The sequence below is a fragment of the Vespa mandarinia genome, chromosome 5 (genome assembly GCF_050613455.1).
Source record: "Vespa mandarinia isolate Hongniang chromosome 5, ASM5061345v1, whole genome shotgun sequence".
In the NCBI taxonomy this organism is placed as follows: Eukaryota; Metazoa; Arthropoda; class Insecta; order Hymenoptera; family Vespidae; genus Vespa; species Vespa mandarinia.
In genome coordinates this window covers 5,742,501-5,758,642 of record NC_140814.1, presented here as the reverse complement: position 1 = coordinate 5,758,642, position 16,142 = coordinate 5,742,501, and the positions used below count along the sequence as shown (strand labels likewise).

Sequence of the window (16,142 nt, the reverse complement as noted above, 5' to 3'; positions counted from 1 at the left end):
AAAGAGAGAGAAAAAGAGACACGTCACATAATTTTCCATATTACTCGACACTTCTGTTTCTCGCGGGCTTTCTCAAGTTATCGACCAATAGGAGACATCCTAGTGAGAGGCGCGAAATCAGTTGAAGACGAATCGTGCAGTTTATCGAACGTTAAGTGAAGTGGGAGAAAGTTTACTCATCGCGCGTAGAATCAAATTGCCGTAAAAGCAGTTCTGAATTAAGTGTAAAATACTAGTTCTACAAGTATAAGAAACAAGAAAACCGGGGAGAAATTTATGCTCGCTGCGTCCCTGGCGTACGGCGACGTTACCAGAGTGATTGCTGAGTCACATATCGTCGACGATCTCTTCGAGACAAGGTGTACTTTTGTGGCTCTCCGTTAAAAGTTACTTTATTGTTACGTATCTGTTAAAACTCCTCGTCAGCAGATAATCGTGTCGTGGATAATAACGAAATGGTTTAATTGTGTGAAATATTTATCGACGATTCGTCGATCTCAAGGTTAAAAAGGAGGTCTAAAAAAAAAGAGAGAAACATTCTTGAAAACCCGGTATAGTAGTCGATGACCTGTCATCCTACCTGTATCTCAACGTATTTTTATTATCTTTAACTGTCCTTTACTCGTACCGTTCACTCATGCGTATGTGTATATGTATATGTATATATGTATGTATATATGTAGGCATCCTTTTTTTCATTGCCTATCGTACCGCAGTAAAAAAAGATACACAAGGGCAAACTGTCAAGCATCGAAAATCCTTGAATTTTCGTGGACGAGAGTAAAGGCGCGCGTGGGATGTGCGCGAACCGTGCGAAAGTTTGACGGGAGAGAGTGCATGTTTTGAGGTTATTTTTGTATCGGTCGCCCGTGTAACTGACCTACTACACCCATCGAAGGCTAACTCAAAACCTTTATTTTGCTTCTGACAGTCGTCTCGACAAGACGATCTTCTAACAATCATCTTCGAAGATCAAGTAGCGAGATCAGTATTGGAATTTTTCGCTTGAGTGAACACCAACATCGTCCACGGTACTACTTAACCTCAAAGTGACACTTAAACAACAAATTCCGAGTAACGAAATCGAGTGATAAGGATTAAATATACGCCGTACGTTTTTACTAACTTTGTCGATTATTCTTGACGCAATATCAACACTTTCTTAAGGATAGTAAGGACGCTTTACGCGCCATTGATCCTTGGTCAACATGCCAAAATTGTGGCAGGTATCTGAAAGCAAAAAGAAGCAACTGTGACGACACGTGAACGAATACAGAACTTTCTATAGTTTAAGCATTTCTAGTGAAAGGATTAGAACTTGGTGTGCAAGATGTTGTGTCTTAAGAAATTGTATCGAGAGGAGCTGTTGCAGCTGGCGCTGCTACTCTCCCTGTTAAGAGTGGATCCAGAGTCTTACTTTGGCTTGGATATTCAAGCTATGGGTGTAGGCTCTTTGGATCTTCATAATGGATCTGGATGGCACACAGACGCTCATACCATCGTACATCGTCCAATGTTTGTACATCCTAAAAATTTGGACTCGATGCTTTTAAGCTATGAAAGAGATCTCTTTGAAGAGTTAAATTCTCTGGGAAGGTACAATAGATTGAATTCAGGTTCCAACGATATCCATGCATACTTACTCAATGTAGAGAATACTGGTAAAAATGCTGCTGTTGCTGGATCCAGTTTACCTGTTTCTAATGAAACAGCAAGAAATATGACATCTCCAGATTCTCCTAGTTCTTCTCAACAACCTGCAGAACCTGTTGGCGCAGCAGAACTTACTCAAGAGGTATTTGTTTTGTAAAATGTTTTAGTTTATATGATTGGACCACAAAGTTATCTTTTATTTCTAAATAATTACATGCATATTGACATTGATGTAAAATTCTATATTTAATAGTTTAAACAGTTATACAGATATGTTGATGGATCATATCATATAATAGGTCATAGTACATTCCATTTAGCTATACACAATTATAGACATTAATATAATGTGGCATGATGTTATGAGGTTTCTAAGCTTTAGAACAGTTTTTTAAGCTTAAGCTTGAGCATTAATGTTTCTTTTATCGTTTTTTCTCTTTTTTTCTTTTTCTTTTTTCTTTTTATTAATAACAACATTCTTAGTGTATAAAAATATATAGATTTTTAAGAAGATTTAGATTTTTTCTTATGTGTTTAAAAAAGAAAAGAAAAAAGTGTTTAAGCATGTACACGTGCAGAAGAAAAAGCAAAAAAAGTATTTCTCTTTCATCCTTAAAAATGTTTAAAATATTTTTCTTTCTGAGAATAGAGCGCTTTTAAAAATCAGAAATAACCATCTTGACACTGAAACGTCCGTTGCAATCGTTCTCTCTTTCTCGTACTCGTATAATCGCATAGTGTAAATGACCTCGGAGACACGTTTACTGCTACCAACCAGAATCCTTCTAATAACCTTGCAAAACAAAAGCGTATTATCTTGAACTTCTTTAGGTGATATTAATGTAATACGTATTATTTCAATTATCGAATCTTACGTAAATCTATTATTATTAATCGTTCTATAATTATCTATTATCATAAATGGTACAATAGAATTATATTCTTTTTATACATTTCTAAATGAAAGTGCAGATATATTAGAAAGAATTCAAATTGATATACATAAAAAATAAGAAAAATAACATAAAATAACAAAAAGATTATTTATTTTATTATTGACTCGACATATACTGTAGATACGTTATTTAACGAGAAATCGTGAGAAGACTTTCTAATATCTATAACCGTTCACATCTAATCAGCCAATATATTAATGACTTAAAAAAAAAAAAAAAAAAGAAAAAAAAAATCAATTTTTTTTTCTTTACATAATTAATTAATAATCACAATTACGATATAATATATCGTTGATGTCAATATTTATAATTTGGGTTACTCATATCAATCATTCCATATGGATATTATATAAATTAATAATTTCATTCTACGATAATTAGATCCATTGATTTAAACAAGAAAAAATACAAAATAACGTTGATACACATTTTAATATTTTATCTTAATATAATACACATCTTAATAGATGAACAATAAAATATATCGTTATAGTTCAATAAAAATATATAAAATTTCGTTTGTTCAAACGAATGGTCATAAAATAAAATGCTCATTATTATGAGCATGTGTTTCGTTTAGAGAAAAATTCTTGAAAAAATAACAGAATAAAATAAGGGACATTGAGAAAAATCGATCGTTTCGGGAAACTCGTCGCATTTTTCGTCCATTTCGGAAAGTCAATATCAGTTTTCTTTTGGGATATCAATACATAATCCTTGGACAGATGAGATCACTCGCGTGCATGAGATCACGTGAGTGTACAACTCACCTATACTTTTCTGGATTAGTGGGCCACCTGTGCTAATAACCTTCGTGTCACTATGTAGTATATGTATGTATATATATATATATATATATATATATATATATATATATATATATATATGTGTTTGTCATCGTGATAGGATTGACGATGATCCCATTGCATTTAAAGGAACGTTTGAATTCAACCTAAACCAAGGTGAACATCTAGCCGAATGAATCAATTGTATTCATAAATATGTTTTATTTTTTTTATTTCTTTTTTCTCTGTTTTCTTTTTTTTTTCTTTTCTTTTCTTTTTCTTTTTTCTTTCTTTTCTTTCGTATACAGTCATATGCGCGTAAACAACGTACGTGTAGACACGTCATTTTGATAAAAAAAGAATGCATGTCGGTGCGCAAGGACATGTTGTGGATCCCGACAAATTTTCGTGCAAATTTTCTTTTACACGACCTCGATAACAAAAATAATCGCAAGTATATGGGTATATACACATGCACATATGTGTACGTAGATACGTACATATATACGTAAGTCCGTAGTCGCAATGGAAAAAAGAAAAGCGCGAAAACCAGACGCGACCTCGTTTCACTGAGAATTAATGGGAAACTCTCGTGGTCGAGTCTTTCGAATACTTCTGAGAGAATCCAGAATTAGATCTGTTCAGAAATCTCGGAATATTTTAACTTTCCAGGTGTATTATATTTAATGTATTATATTTCGAGGTAAGATTCAGTCACTGGAAAAAATTACATACGGTATAATGATGTTTAAAAAATAATTTATTTGAATGAATTGCCAACGGGACTTGCCAATTCTCGATGTGCTACGTATTTCCGTAGTGGCAACGAAATTTTATCACAAAATTCTGTTTAAAATGATCGTTATATTATCATTTCTTTATTTGACGTCGTTTAGCATTTTTATACATTGACATATTCGTACGATATTAAAGAAAAACTTGTATTTTATTATTCACAATAAGATATACGTATAGTGTGTGTGTGTGTGTGTGTGTGTGTGTGCGCGCGTGTGTGTTTATGCGTTATGCTAACATTAACGCTAACGTACAGCTGACGATAAAAGTTATCACTCATCAATTTGTTCTATATTGAAAATTTTTATCAAGAGAAAAGAAACTCTATTTCATATTCCAATCAACCAACCAACCAACCAACCTATCAACCATCAATCCATCCACCCATCCATCCATCCATCCATCCATCCATCCATCCATCCATCCATCCATCCATCCATCCATCAAGGAAAATATGAAAAAAAGAAGTTGAACGAGTATAAACGTAAAAGAAAAATAAAAATCCTGAGGATGATCAAAAGTGAACATAATAACAAGAGAGGAAAATCATTTACTGCCTTTCGATTGGCAGACTGCCACGTGACAACGTTTTCTTTTCGTCTTCTCCACGTGCAGATCGTAGTTCGTCGTCGTCGTAAGCTGACATCGTCAAAAATATCTGCAACGTTCCAATGCGAAAGAGCTCACCGATGGCTCTTTAAATTGAAACGAACGATCCCGAGAATAATTAAATAAATAGAATGTCGGACGATAACTTTTAACTGACTAACAGAGATAGATAAGGAATAATTGTAAAGAATAAACTCATAAACGTTCTATTAAATCTAGATAAATTTTATAAATGAAGGTCAACAGGCGTTTAGTTCGACAACAGTTTCTAATAATATATCATTAACTTAGTTACATACGCGAATTTTTCTAAGAAATTGTTCCGATGAATTATTCATTCGTATCTGTTTTTATTTAATTCCTTTAATCATTTTGTTTTAATCGACAAATACATTCATAAGGAATATAATAATTTAATTCATCTTTAGATAGTTTTAAAATTATTTAATTTTATTTGTTTACGTTCAACCGATTTGCAATTATTTCATAATAATATAAATTTCTTTTATAAATTACACAGAGAGATATATGATGTAACGTACAGAGCTAAATTAGAATAATTCAAAGATCCTATGGTGTTACAAGTTGTAGCTATTCATAATATGTAATATAATATAGGAGACGTGGACTTTGTAAACTAGATACATAACATGACATAATATGCTTTTATAAAATTTATTTTGAAATATGCTGTACAAGAACAAAGTAATTTTTTAATTTCTTTCTCATTAACATAACTGCTAGCTCGGGGTAACGTAGATCTCTGTCCATCTATTAATTACCCGTAGCTATTCAGCCTTGTGCCAATTTGACTCGCTTTTCGTTCCCTTTTCATCATATACCATAAAAATATAATAGAAGGTCATACTTGGCTTAGAATCATACTAATCATATAGAAAAACTGTTTTTCATTCAATTCGATAATATCAATGAGATAGATCGACGATTCATCAAATTTTGTGTATACATTTCTACTCAAATATATATCTAGACGTAGAAAATATTTCTTTTTAACAATGCAAGCAAAGAAACGGTAAAAACAGGTCGATAATATTTTCTATACTCGGCCCAATCGAATATTCATCGAGCATAAATCGTTATCGTCAAGTCTGCTTACCGATTACGTCATATTCACGTAATACGTATACCTAGATATATTTTTTTGTTCACATATCCAATACTAAACTACAACATTATCTCATGAGTTATAACTATTCCATCGCGATAATTTATATTTTATAAATTACGATGAATCTTTTTTAATCGAATTAATTTTCGATTTCGTCGTTCGACTTTGGTACGTGTGACAACGGATATGGCAAAAGACGAATCCATAAATTTTCATAAATCAGCATAACGAGCATATGCTAACGATTATCACCCGATGACCTGGGCTCAACTTGGGTGGAACGAGTAACATGCAACTTTTGGTTTCTTCGTAAACACCGGCGGACATACGTATCGTATAAAGCGATGGTCTTCTCCTCCTTTTTTTTTTTTTTTTTTTTTTGGTTTATTGTGAAGTGCCCATGATAATTGTTCGTTTAATAACTAATCAAGCTTTCTCGATTATTTTGATTTTTTTCAATATCGAAGTTTTCTCGCGTTTTACACGATTTCACAAGAAAACATGAAGATGTCAAGGAGAAAGAAGAAACAACCAAGGATAATCACCATCTTCGTGGCGGATGACGTACGATAGTTTTAATTGATAATAAACAATAGATAAGTTAAAAGTGTGATTAACTCGAAAATGTGTTTGTTCTTGTTACTTTTTTTTTCTTTTTTTTTTAATATTTTCAATAGAGTCAGTTCAGTTTTAATAATAATAATTGACGAACTTTTGATAATAATGCAACGATATCATATTATTGGATTGATCAATAACCGTAATAATAAATACAAGTATAGTATCTTTTCTTTTTTTTTTTCTTTTTTCTTTTTTCTTTTTTCTTTTTTCTTTTTTCTTTTCTTTTCTTTATTTGAAAACATTTGATATATTTAAATAAATAACACTACATAGTAATTTTTTTTAATTGAAAATTTTCAAATCTTTTTTATTCGAACAAAAAAAAAAAGAATATAAATAAATATAAATAAATTTTATTTTGTTGAAAACATTTATATCTAAATAAATAACATTATGTAGTATTTAAATATCTAAATGAATAGCATTAATATTTTTTATATTGAAAATTCCAACGTTACTTATTGATCAATCTAATAGTTTTCGTTCAATGACCAGTGAAGATTACCACAATTGAACTACATATGACACGATGGCGTTCTTTTACACGTTGTCTCTTCGTTACCCAATCGATCGTATCAAAGCAATTAATTGCGCTTTAACGTCGCTTCAGAAGCTCCACGATAGAACTATACTTGCAATCGACTAGTATAGCTAAATATAGATAACAATAAGCGCGAATTTTCTCTTATCTTTGTTTATCGTTCCAGAAGATCCTTTTATGTTCGAATAATGATTGATCGATTTTTAAAAAATGGCAAGCTATTTTTTTGAGGTTCAACGACGCCGTCAATGTTCTTTGTAAACGATATCAATGTCAGCGAACATCGTTCTCGATAAATATATAGTCATATATTAATCGTTATCTACAATTCTATCGATACTCTCGACTTTTCTTTTTTTTTTTTTTTTTTTTTTTTTTTTTTTTTTTTATAATATCTTTCAAATATTTCATTTTAACAAAAGCTCTAATCCATCATCATCTTAATCGTGGCGTGTTTTTATTTTCTTTTCAGAAAAATCGATCGAAGGAAAAAGAAAAAAAAAAAGAGAGAGAGAGAGAAAACAGAATGAAATTCTCGTTCGTAAAAGTTATTTGTTAATTCGAAAGAGGATAATGTTGGATATTTAAGAAGAACCTTTAGAAAAACAATTACAAAGAGATTAGACTTTTTCTTTTTCTTTTTTTTTTTTTTTGCTCTTTTTTTTGTTAAATAGATGATAAGTGTTTTCGTTCAAATCAAATTATATTTCACCTTTCGATCGTTTATATATCATATGCGTACCTTTTTGTTTCCTTCATACATGTTTATATATGTCTTCGATTTCCTGGAAGTCGAATTATTCTTGATCGTCGTTTAGATATTCGTTAAATTTCTACAGAGATAGCAGGGGCAAGTTTAGCCAAGTTCTGCTTCGCATTGGTATTTTTCATGAATCACAGAGATACGGAAAACAGTGCCAAATTTTAGCAAGAACGTCGTTTACTTCTTCTTTTATTTTTCGTTCTGTACTCATGGGTTTTGTCGCTGTTCAAAATGATTGAGAATATATGTATATATACATATATATATATATATATATATATATATATATACATATATATATATATATATATATATATATATATATAAATATATATGCATTTATTAAAGAAAATTCGATACAATTTAGAAGTTTAAAACTATGAAAGGTCATATAAAACGCATCGGTTTATTGCATTTATATGCGTATCGATTGTTTTTGGAAAAAAAACATCTCGGAAAGAAAGAGATCTTTTCCTCAGTCAAGGTTACCGAGGTCGGAAAGCAAGAACGACGATCATCTTAAAAATAACCCGATAGACGATCTTTCCCGACGTCAGTTTATCCGTTCGAGTGCACTGTTCTTATAACCTTCGCGAATCAGCCCACGCAGTTTTATGTATAAATTCGGACGTTGGAATATGCGCTTCATTGTTTCTTTCTTTTCTCTGCTATCTGACATGCATGTTGTTTTTTACCATATATAAATCATCGTCGTTATATTACTTTCATGATTTTATCTTTGCATTTCTTATAACAACGTTTGTCTCATGCAACAATTTTTTTTTATTTTTTATCATTTTTTTTTGTTTTTTTTTTTTTTTGTAATTACTTTTCTCTCTCTCTCTCTCTCTCTCGTTTTTATTTCATAATTTTTATCTCCTCCAACAGGAATTTATATTCAGATTCTCTCTGAGAAGAGAGATTTAAAGTAAGAAAAAAAACAAAAAATAAATTATTCGTGTTTATTAAATTTCTATGATCACATTGTATGAATGACTCTTTAGATAATAAAAATCGTTCCTCGAAAAGAATCTAACTTTTCCATCGTTGGCATAAAAGAAATCTTTTTTACCAGCCATCGCTCAATCAGTTAGAATTTCTCGTTGATCATTCGCTCTGGGCCATAAACGGCATTGATCCCGATAACTAGTTTATATAATAGCAAACGTTGTAGATAATTAGAAACTATTTTAAAGTGTATCGTAACGATTGTATTAAAAGAAAAAAAATGTGTGATATGATAGAGATAGAGATAGAGATATAGAGAAAGAGAGAGGGGGGAGAGAGAGAGAGAGAATAAATAAATAGATATAAATAAGTTCAAAAGTAATATACGATACATTACGCGTTCCTAAACGTTACATTAGATATTCCACGACTTAACGTGCGTTAGACTTCATTGATGATACGAATATGATGCGTATGGCAAAATCATCGAAAAATGATTTTTATTAAAAAAAAAAAAAAAAACTAACAAAGAATATAAAAAGAATCTTATGCGAAACGATAAGAAAAATACATATTGATTACAACGTGAGTTTTACTTGGATTGGTTTAAATAAAAAAAAAAAAAAAAAAAAAAAAAAGAAAAAAAAAAAAAAAAAAAGTTAGATGATCGATAACCTTGATCCTGTTCGAGTGACACATACGAACTTTTATATAATCGATTGCGGAAAGAAAAACAGATATCTTTTGTTCTTAATAACTACTACTGTACATTAGCGAACGCATTCTAATCGCTTATCTAAGCTGAAAATCGTAGATAAATCGAAGAGTTCCTTCTTATACGTTATAGCTATTCGCATAACTTCTCATAAATGTTTCATTTCTTATCTATCAAATGCGCGCTCTTTACGTTTCATCTCTTCTTTTTTCTTCTTCGATCGTTCATTCAAAATTATTACGACTACGTTACTTATATAGTTTTCATATTTTTATAATTTCTCCTCCTCCTTCAGTTCGAGGTTTTCAATCTTTTTTCTTTTTTCTTTTTCTTTCTTCCTCTTCTTTTTTTTTCTTTTTTTTCTTTTTTTTTTTTTTTTGTTTTTTTATCCATAGACGTGTTACTTGTAAATATATACATAAATGACATTTCTTTTTCTGTCTCTCACGCACACACACACACACACATACATACATACATACATACATACATACATACATACATAAACACACATAAACGCGCGTGCATATACTTTCTTTCACTTTCTTTCTATCTTTTGGCAGTGATAAAAAAAAAATGTTAAGCTTAATGTTTAGCGTATAATACTTTATCAGCGATATGTCATCACAAATAAGATATGTGTATTTATCGAAATTTATTAAACGTTATTTCGGTCAAAAATTTCGTGAAATATCGTCACTCCATGTTTACTTCTTTTTTTCTTTTTTCTTTTTTTTTTCTCTTTTTTTCCAAATTTTCTTTCTCCATGTTTATTTCTTCATTGAGTTCAATAAACTTTTTGAAAATTGTTAGAATAATCGAATTCCTATAATAAACTATCATCAATGATTCATGTGTAATCTTTAGATCGATAATAGCATCCCGATGTTTATCGATAGTTTTAGTGCGTGATGATGCTATACGTTTAAGAAGAAGAAGATAAAAGTTAACCAGTTGCCATTATTGAGTCTCCGTGTATGAACGAACGATAAAATGAGAAATGAAAAATAATAGAAAGTAACGATAAAGTAGAAACGGCGCGCAAAGTTACATTTCGTCATCAGAGCGATAAGTTACGCGATTTCTCGCAACGATCAATTAGTAACCAACGTTTTACAATTATAACTCACTGATTAAAATACCGACAATTATTTATCATAAATATATATATATATATATATATATATATAATATTATATAAAGAGATTAGAAGCTTTTGCTTATTCGTGGATTTCTAATTAATCTGTAAAACGATCTTACGTGTAATAAATTTCAAATTCAATATAGAATTAAATGATATCTTTTAAAAAATTGTCAAAATAATTTTTTATTACTTATTTTAAGATATTTCAATTTTAGTTTTAGATATTTTATTTTAGTTATAGATATTTCAATTTGCGCGTAGATTCGTTCGCTTGACGCATCAAATCAACGTGTTCGTGTCTAATAAGACGTTAATGAGGAGGAATAAGGAAAAGAAGGAAAAAAAAAGAAAAAAAAAAAAAGAAAAAAAAAGAAAAAGAAAAAAAAAGGAGAATGTGATAACAAAATGGAACGAACGTGAAACGACGATGGTACTCATCGTAAGAAATAATGTTAGAAATTCGTCGCGAAAGACCACGATTCTGATACTGTTCATTTTCTTTCATCTTAATTCTTACTTTCTTTCTTCCTTTTTTTTTTTTTCGTTTTCTTTTTGTTTCATTTTCTTTCTTTCATTGCGAAAAAAAAGAAAAAAAAAAAAGAGAAAAAAAATAATCATTAATGGTATCTTCGAATATCAAAAGTAGGCAGTAATGGCAATAATGTTAGTATCAAGCCGACTGTTATACCGTGCTCATCGTTATCTCTTGGCACGCACCAAATGATCTTTGTCGTCTCAGTTGTCTCTTTTGAATCGTCGCGATCGTTGTGTTGTGATCTTCAGGCCTACCAGCATTCCTCTCCCTCTTCTTATCGTTCCTCGTGTATTCTCTCCTGCGTTTATGACACTCAATGGTCAGTGTTGTGATCGCGATCGTCTAAAGAGGCGCCTTAGTCGAAGAATCCACTTTTAATATCACTTTTTCTTTTTTCTCCTTTCTCTTAGGATCACGTCACTTTCCACTTTCTTCCTCTCTCTCTTTCTCTCTCTCTCTCTCTCTCTCTCTCTCTCTCTCTCTCTCTCTCTTTCTCTTTCTCTCTCTTTCTGTTTTTATTTAGTGATCAAGTATCGCCATCGTGTATATCGATAAGGAAGGATACCACGAAGAAAAATCTGATAAAGTAAGGGCAATGTAAAGTTCTTTAATCTTTTTCTTTGATCATTTTTTTCGTTACAAAAAAATAAAGGAAAAGAAAAAAAAAAGAAAAAAAAAAAATAAAAGGAAAGTACCTATCTGACAAAATAAACTCGTCTAATTCCGTTAGATTCATAGATCGAAATCATATTTAAATGTTCGCAGATACGTATATACATATATGTATCGAACTGTGTCGTCGTTGACTCACAAATTATATTAACGATAGGTCTAGGAAAAAAAAAAAAAAAAAAAAAGAACGAATGAAAAAAGAACGAATGAAAAAAGCAGCACATATCATCCATGCGGCGTTAAATCCGTCACGAGAAATACGATTGTGATTTTTCTTTTGGTTTATCTAAGTAAAAAATTGTCTTTTCGATATTCTTCATATAATATTTATTCGAAAATCTAAATTTATATATCGTTGTATGATTATGATCAACGTGTTACTCACATGGACGTAGAAGTTTTTCTTTCTTTCTTTCTTTCATTCTTTTTATTCTCTCGGTTTGAGTCAATAACGGCGCCGTGTATTACGTAAGCCATCTAACCATAGTTAGAAAAGATTGCAAGATGTAATTAACGTGTTCGTTTCGTACAGTTTGTAGGGGAAAAACCCGCACTTCATGTCGAGAGAAATCACTTCTGCCATTCAACTCTCTTTCTCTCTCTTTCTCTTTCTCCGCCCCCCTCCCTCTTTCTCTCTCTCTCTCTCTCTCTCTCTCTCTTTCTAACTCTTTTCTAGTTCGAGATGTCTCATCTTAAAAGGGACCATCCGATTTTTGCCGATGTGACTTTTTTTTTTTTTTTTTTTTTTTTTTTTTTTTTTTTTTTTTTTTTTTTTGGTTTTCTGAGAGCAACTCAAAGGTGTACAACCGGTTCGAGAGAAACACTTCAATGTTTTTGAGACACACGAGGACTCTCTTCGCTTTGCCTCGTTGCTGACGTCATCGTGAAAATCAACTTCTATAAAGACGCCCGCGAATATTAGTCTTTCTCGTCGGGATCGCGTGCTAGACCTTCCCACTTTGTAAACTTTTTTTTTTTTTCCCCGATGCTATAGAGAAAGACGGAGAAGATTAAGTCATCGTAATCATTGAGATAAAGTCGGCTCGTAATGGGGGGGAAAAAAAAAAAGAAAAAGAAGGAAAAAGAAAATCTCTCGTACTCTTGTTTTCTCCTTCGATCGAGAGTATCGGTGAAGGTCGTGAGAAAAGTTCGAAAAAAAAAGAAATGAAAAGATCGCTCGTTGATTGATAACGATAAGGAGTACTTTTTTGGCGGGAAATCTTTTAAATTCCATTAAGTACAATAACGATAATCGGATCTTCACAGATTGAAAATTTTTTCCTTTTTTCTTTTTTTTTTCCTTTCGTTTGTTTTTCTTCTTTTGTTTTCTTTTCTTTTTTTTTTTTTCTTTTTTTTGTTTTTTTTTTTTTTTTTGTTCTTTTTCATGCGTTGTATTTCCGATACAAATCGAGATATCTTGTTAGGATTGCTGCCAAGACCGAACACTTTACCTCCTCATTGTCTTTCTGTTATCGTCTGTTAAACGTATATTTAAGATCGGTATTTTCTTCGCGTAGACAATGACGATCTTTTGCCGTACGATTACTAGCTCGTGTTATAACATGTGCGTGTATACGAACGATAGTTTGTGATTCTTTCTGCTCGTTCGTTCGTACATCGAAAATTATATTTATTACGTTATCAAAAATAATATGCATGCTTTTTGTTCGATCCCTGTGTAAAATGAAAAAAGAAACATTTCCAAGTATTTTTATCGTAATACAGTGACAATATTAGTGATATCGTATATCAGTAAGGTAATCTCAAAAACGTTGATACCACGAAAAAGTTTGGCGGTGATGTCGTTTTGCAGAATTCCAGGAACGGTCAATCCTCTTCATCCGTGGTAATTTTGAAAATGTTTAGAATAAGTTAGTATCAATGTTTTCATTTGATATAATTTGTAATTTACGTTCGTATATGAAATAATTAATTTTATTTTATCTAACACAATCGATTATTATTCTTTGGATAGTAAGAAATTACGTCCGTGCGCTCGCCCGCGCGCCAGTTGTATGTATGTATGTGGATGTGTAAAATGATTAGGTAGTGGAAGTATATAAAATCATCGATTATTGAAATCATTAAAATTGAAGATATGAGGTCGAAGTAGGAACAGAGAAAGAGAGAAATAGAGATAAGTGCTAATTTTTGGAGAAAGCTATTCCAAGAAATTTAAAATATCGGAAGTATATATCATTATAACCAATATGATAAAGCTTAATTAGAATACATGAAATTTTGTTTACATTTGAATGATTAAAAAGAGAAGAAAGTGAGATAGATACGCATATATCTTTCTTTTTTTTCTTTTTTTTTTCTTTTTTTTTTTTTTTTTTCTTTTGTATGTCATTATATTATTACATATGTATATATATGTATATATATATATATATATATATATATATATATATGTATGTGTACGTTATTTATGTAGATTGCAAACGTGTAAAACATATTGCATGCAAAGAATTTCACAACAACACGTTGTTGTTTACAGTACTAACGATCTAAATCCAACCAAGTCTCATAATATACATAGATAATAAGGAAGACTATCGCGTTGCATCGCGTTGCATCGCGTAATCATTGTCCAAACTGTCCTTAACGATCGGGCGTAATTTATCGAGGAATCCTTCGCTTCATGATTACTCCTCTTTTTTTTTTCCTTGCCTCTCGATCTTCGACCTTTCCTTACGTGCGTTAGTATTACCACGCTTTATACGTAATTCCTCTTGTTATGTAATTGCATCGTAGCATAAATCGTAAACATTGCATTTTCCGTAAAGAATTATGAAAGAAGATGGAATGGATAGAATAGAATTTGATTTTTTTTCTTTTCATCTTCTTTTTATATATATATATATATATATATATATATATATATATATATATATAAAGAGAGAGAGAAAGAGAAAGAGAGAGAAAATCAAAAAGAGAGAAAAAAAAATGTTTTCATGTTTTTTTCCAATAAGTTATATGTTAGATAATTTAATGCATTGCTATTATTTATTACATTTTTACAAATAACAAGAGAGATAATTTGTATATTTATTTCTAGCTCGATAAATAAAAATATAATAATTATTATATTATGACATTATTTGAGTTCTTTCATATGTAGATCAAATATATCTACTTGAGTCATCAATCAATGATTACTAAGTTACTTCCTTTGGATTTTATCAGTGGCGCCCTCTCGGAAAGTAGAAGACTTCCTTGCAGGCGGTCGGTATAAAGGTTTAAAATCTTCTTACCATTTTTTTTCTTTTCTCTTCTTCCTTCTTTCTTTCTTTCTTTCTTTCTTTCTTTCTTTTTTTTTCATCATTTCTTGTTTTTTTTTTTCTTTTTCTTTTTTCTATTTATTTCATAAAACATTCCAATAGATGGCAATAATAGCGTCGGTTAAAGTTATAACTGTTAAATCGATCAAAATCTCATATAATACTTGCATAAGTAATTGTCGTTTCGATATCGCGAGAAATATAATCTATTCGACGTCTGTCAGTTCCTATATTATATGAAATAAACATATTTGCTTCACACACACACACACACACACACAGAGAAATATTAGATAATGAATTACAAATTGAAAATGTTTTTAGTGTTGTAAGAGAAGAAAAAGCGCCATATTGGATATAAGGTTGTGGATAGATAAATTGATGACAAGAAGGAAAAGAGTTGGTAGTCTTATGTCGTACCTAACAGGTGTCAGGTGTAGAATAAAATTGATTATATCCTTTTAACGAATGATTTCTCTCTCTCTCTCTCTTTTCTTTCTTTTTCTTTTTTTAAATATTCTTCTTACAATCAATAGATCTAGCCCTTTACTTTCTTCGAGATCGGTTCGAAGATCTCAAGGAGAAGCTGAAAAATGATCGGTGTAGTCAAGGACCACCTTTGGTGTTTTACAGAGAAAGAGAAAGAGAAAGAGAGAGAGAGAGAGAGAGAGAGAGAGAGAGAGAGAGAGAGAGAGAGAGAGAGAGAGAGAGTTTTGTAAGATTACCATAAACACCTCTACCACCCTCGAGTATACCGCGAGCTTTTAAAATACTTTTGCATCTCCCTAAAAAAGAAGAAGGGGACCGAGGAAAACGTCTCGCCAGTGACTAATGATTCTTTTGCCGTTGGTATAGTAGTGATGGGGAAAGAAAGAGAAAGAGAGAGAGAGAGAAAGAGAGAGAGAGCAGAGAAAGTCAATACATAGTTCGATATTGAACCACCCGAAAGACTACGTCGGTCTTTCTTTATGTTTCTTTTTTTTTTTCTTTTC

At 31.1% G+C, this 16,142-nt stretch overlaps 1 protein-coding gene across 8 annotated transcripts in view; it reads left to right on the top strand.

Moving 5' to 3' along the window:
* cnc (NFE2 like bZIP transcription factor cap-n-collar) overlaps positions 1 to 16,142 on the top strand; it is a 95,306-nt gene that overhangs the window by 8,436 nt on the left and 70,728 nt on the right. Inside the window, exon 2 of one of the 8 annotated variants that reach the window (XM_085657260.1) lies at positions 932 to 1,795. The exons of 3 other annotated variants lie outside the window; for them this stretch is intronic. In XM_085657260.1, coding sequence (XP_085513386.1) covers positions 1,331 to 1,795 — 465 coding nt within the window. In that variant the 5' untranslated portion in view covers positions 932 to 1,330. Of the gene's footprint in view, positions 1 to 160; positions 1,796 to 6,315; positions 6,492 to 11,342; positions 11,781 to 13,718; positions 13,738 to 16,142 lie in introns of those variants that run through there. 4 more of the 8 variants (XM_035866518.2, XM_035866520.2, XM_035866521.2 and 1 more) reach the window with 4 other exon arrangements.